Source organism: Morus notabilis, unplaced genomic scaffold (genome assembly GCF_000414095.1).
Source record: "Morus notabilis unplaced genomic scaffold, ASM41409v2 Scaffold279, whole genome shotgun sequence".
Lineage (NCBI taxonomy): Eukaryota > Viridiplantae > Streptophyta > Magnoliopsida > Rosales > Moraceae > Morus > Morus notabilis.
Genome location: NW_010365881.1, coordinates 368451 through 372462, shown reverse-complemented (window position 1 = coordinate 372462; position 4012 = coordinate 368451). Strand labels below are relative to the sequence as shown.

At 33.6% G+C, this 4012-nt stretch overlaps 1 protein-coding gene across 1 annotated transcript; it reads right to left on the bottom strand.

Annotated features, from left to right (window-relative positions):
• Positions 1 to 1979: 1979 nt before the first annotated feature.
• On the bottom strand, positions 1980 to 3047 carry LOC21395972 (transcription factor TCP10). The gene is made up of 3 exons (XM_024172659.1): positions 2766 to 3047; positions 2201 to 2434; positions 1980 to 2057 (listed from the first exon to the last, which is right to left on the bottom strand). Exons 1-3 carry the CDS (start codon positions 3045 to 3047, stop codon positions 1980 to 1982), a joined length of 594 nt encoding a protein of 197 aa, XP_024028427.1.
• Positions 3048 to 4012: the final 965 nt, after the last annotated feature.

Below are 4012 nucleotides of genomic sequence, written 5' to 3'. Positions count from 1 at the left end.
GTTTATAAATAAGTATTTTGTGTAAGGCTTTATTTGTGTTTAGAGAAAAATGTAGAGATAAAGTGTCTCATTTTGAGAGAGAAAAAAAGTGAGAAGAGAGATAGGCAAGGTATAATGGGTTTTAGATAGAAAGAGAAAATGAAAAAGTTTGTAGAGTGTGTAATTCTGAAACTGTTAATAAAATTTTCTCTCTCTTCCGTGGACATAGGAAATTTTTCTAAACCACTTAAATTTTTATCTTCTCTATTTTTTTGTGTGGTTATTTTTGTTTTAGTTTAGTTTTCTGCCGCGTGAGTGTAGCGATGTGTTTTTTTTCCCAACAATTTCTGAAGTATTATGTCATCTCACGTTAACATACCATGGAAGAAAGCAGGAAAGAAAAATAAAAATAATAAAAAAAAAACTCAACGACCTAAGAAATTAAAATACTAATTATGACAAGACTGCCTTCGAAGATGAAGAGTGCTTGATATTCAATATGATCACTCATCCCCAAGTTTTGCCCCACAAAGACATGTCCATTACACTTTTTTTTTTCCCTTCATCCTTGTATCAAACAGCCGCTGATATATTTAGGCAAGTCTTTTGTAAACCTAGATATACTCTAGAAACCTCCATCTACAGCCAATCCCAGCATATTTCTTGTGTACATAATTCTGTTCATTTGTTTAGATGAGGAAAGCATGCATAAAAATATACTCTTCTCCGGTACCCTTTTCCCCCCCCCTGAATTCTCCCATGATGCTTGAATATATAGCTACTTGCATGAAATTCTGCAAAAGAGCTAGCAACATAAAATTATTCTCTTGACATAAAACTTTGCTCTCATAGAAAGAGAGATATTAAAGCGCAATTATTCTTTAATTATCAAAGCATTCCTTGTATATCATCTGATTAGAGTCAAGCTTCAAAGTTTTTTAATCGCTCTATCTATAAATATACACACACACGGAATCTTTACGCTTGCTTATTATTGTAAGTCAATATATATACTACTCTCTCTCTCTCTGTTTTTTTTTTTTTTTTTTTTTTTTTTTTTTTTTTTTTTTTTGGGTTTTCAAGGCTAGGAAAATATAAAAAATACTTTAGATCATATTGTTCACCCATGCATTTAGAAAGAGAGAATTTTTTGTGGTCCTGCAACTTGAACTGAATTTCTAATTAGCTTTACTCTTCCTATTGTTTTATTAAATTATATATTAAATTTGATATCAAAGCGTGAGGTTGTTTTGAACCTCATTTCACATTTTGCAATATGTCTTTTGTTATTTAAATCAGAATCTTTAAACTACTCGAATAAATAACATTCGTTTTTATATTTCTTGTGTTTAGTAGAACTATATATTTAGTTCGAATTTTGTATATATGCATGATTATTAGAGGTGTCAGTGAAGTTCAGAAACATGGCTTGAAAGTGGATAGTGGAACGTTATAGTGTCCACTCATAAGTCACCTTCTAAAAAGATAAGCTAATAAGGTCATTCAATAATATGCAATTAGTTCAAGTACAAAGAAACAAGATAGTATATGTATTTTTCAGTTGTCACCTCTTATCTTTTGGGAATATGATTACTATACTATAGAAAAGCCACTACATGGAAATGATCAGAAAATTTATGTATATAATAACTTGCAAGATAATTATATATAGCTAGGATTATTCAGTACCTCTAAAACCTCAAATCATAGTTAACAAAATATGTCATTCACATCTCTTGTATCTTCAAAACCAGAATAATTAAGCACACACAATATCATTCATCTTGTAGAAAGAGTACATAATCCATAATTTAAATCATAGGTCACTGGACAACTAAACAATAGTACTAGAAAGCTAGATAATTAGCAGTTCCTACATTACAATATTACATGTCCATGACAGAAATTAAAATGATCAGTGAACATCATAGTTAATTTGTTTCTTCATGAGTTAATTAACATACCAATTAAACCACATGATATCAAGATAAATCTAGTAATCAGCATAGATTTTGGGTGTTTTTGAAGCCCTCCAATCCGTTGCCAAAGACTTGAAAGTTGGAAAGATTAAACTGATGCTGTCAAGTACAAAAGTACATATACTCATCAATTAATCATGTTGATAGTTCATATAATGTAAACTCTATTTTGTTTGCATATTTTTTTCCAGAGAAAAATCATATCAGGAAAGTTTGCGTTGTGGAGTTAATATATAGCTTACCTGTTGGGGAACTCGGAATCCAGTAGCACCAGAAGTAGTACCAACGTTGCTCACAGAATTAGCAACCAAAGAATTGTTCCACTTCTCCAAATGATTCACCAAATAAGAATATGTCTCATAATCAACAATTGGTGCAGTTGTACCAGTACTAGTAGTACTTGTTTGGCGAATATGATCATGATTAGATACTTGGAAAATATTCCAGCCATTTGGATTCGAAATCGGTAATATTTCCTGCGAAAACTCATAACGCTGATCATATCTAGAAACTTGCATCACAGCCCCAAGGGAGGAGTTAGGAATAACAATATTGTTATTCATGTCAATGTCCATCATGTTTTGGTTTGGTAATTGGTCTCCAGTTTGTTGTTTCTCCTCAGATTTGTTGCTTGCAGGTTGGTTGATCTTGAGGCCGTGATAATCATGATCTTTCGACCCTTTTGCTCATTTTCTCTCTTGTCCTCTCCCTTGCCCTTTCCCTCGCTTTTTCCCTCAGCTCCTTTGCGAGCGGATTTATTGCAATCCTTTTCGAGTTTGATCTGCTCTACTTCTTTCTCTCTTTTACCAAAGGCTTGGAACTACTAGTACCGGCAACTCCTTGATCTTCTCCATTGATCCCCACCTCGTCCAAACCCGAAGCCCCTTCACAGCTTTCGGAATTCGGAGAAGGCGTTTGCATCTCCGGACAAGTACTACTGCAGCCACCTTCATTGTTTGAGTCCTTAAGTTTCTTAATCTCTGATCTCGCCTTTCTGAGCAGCCACTCCACGGTCTTGCTAGCCCTCTCGAATCCGAGGAGCTCTTGGAGATCGAAAAACTCACGAGCAACATCAATGGACAGCCTCATTCTCTGGTGCCTCGGTTGGGTTCTTGCTATGGCGGTCTGATTTATTAAATCCCTCCCAAGCGATGCTAGGAGCAGTGCTGATTAGCTGAGATAACTGCTATTATCTGATTTAGTGAGGACTGTGATCATCCTTCCTGTGTACAAATGTAAGAATTGTAAATTTTATAAACTCTGAACTCTGGATTTCTAGACTGTGAGTGATGTCTGTAATATTATTTACATGTTCATGTATGTATAATACTGTATGTCCTCTGGGTGAAGCCCTGAATGATGTTAGAGGCTCAAGTTCTCACCTCTATCTTGTAATATATTTCCAACTAAACGGGAGGCTTGTTTAGGAATTTTCCTAATACTTTACTTTTAATTTTGATTTTCACTTCTCTAATCATGTTTGACTCCTAATCGAGCATCCATGTCACTAACCTCAGATTCGGGGCGTGACAGATTGGTATCAGTGTTGGGATTAGTGTCCTAGAAGCATGAGATGTAATAGGATATTTATTATTTAATTAATAAAAGAGTTTATTCATCATTTTATGTGCATATATTTATGAATATTTTATGAATATCAAATGAAAATTCCATGATTATTTATGTAACCTTAAACATAGTATATACGTGTTATATACGAGAGGATAATGTTTAAGGATAATAATAAAAAACATTGTTCATGATGAATTTAATTAAAGTTCGGAATCTTTAATTAAAACATTATTAATACATGTCATTCCCATTTAGAATGGAATGGTGTTATCCGCACTGTTAATATGGCGAGATATTGAATGAGTGTATTTCGCATAATAAGATAATGCAATTAATTTATTTGTTCATAAATTAATATAATCTATAGAGTATCTCAAAAGTTTTATAAAAATTTTTGTTATACACGATCCGCTTTTTCCCCACGCTTTCGCAGCCGAATTCGATTCGGCAACCAACAATTGGTATCAGAGCGGTCTATAGAC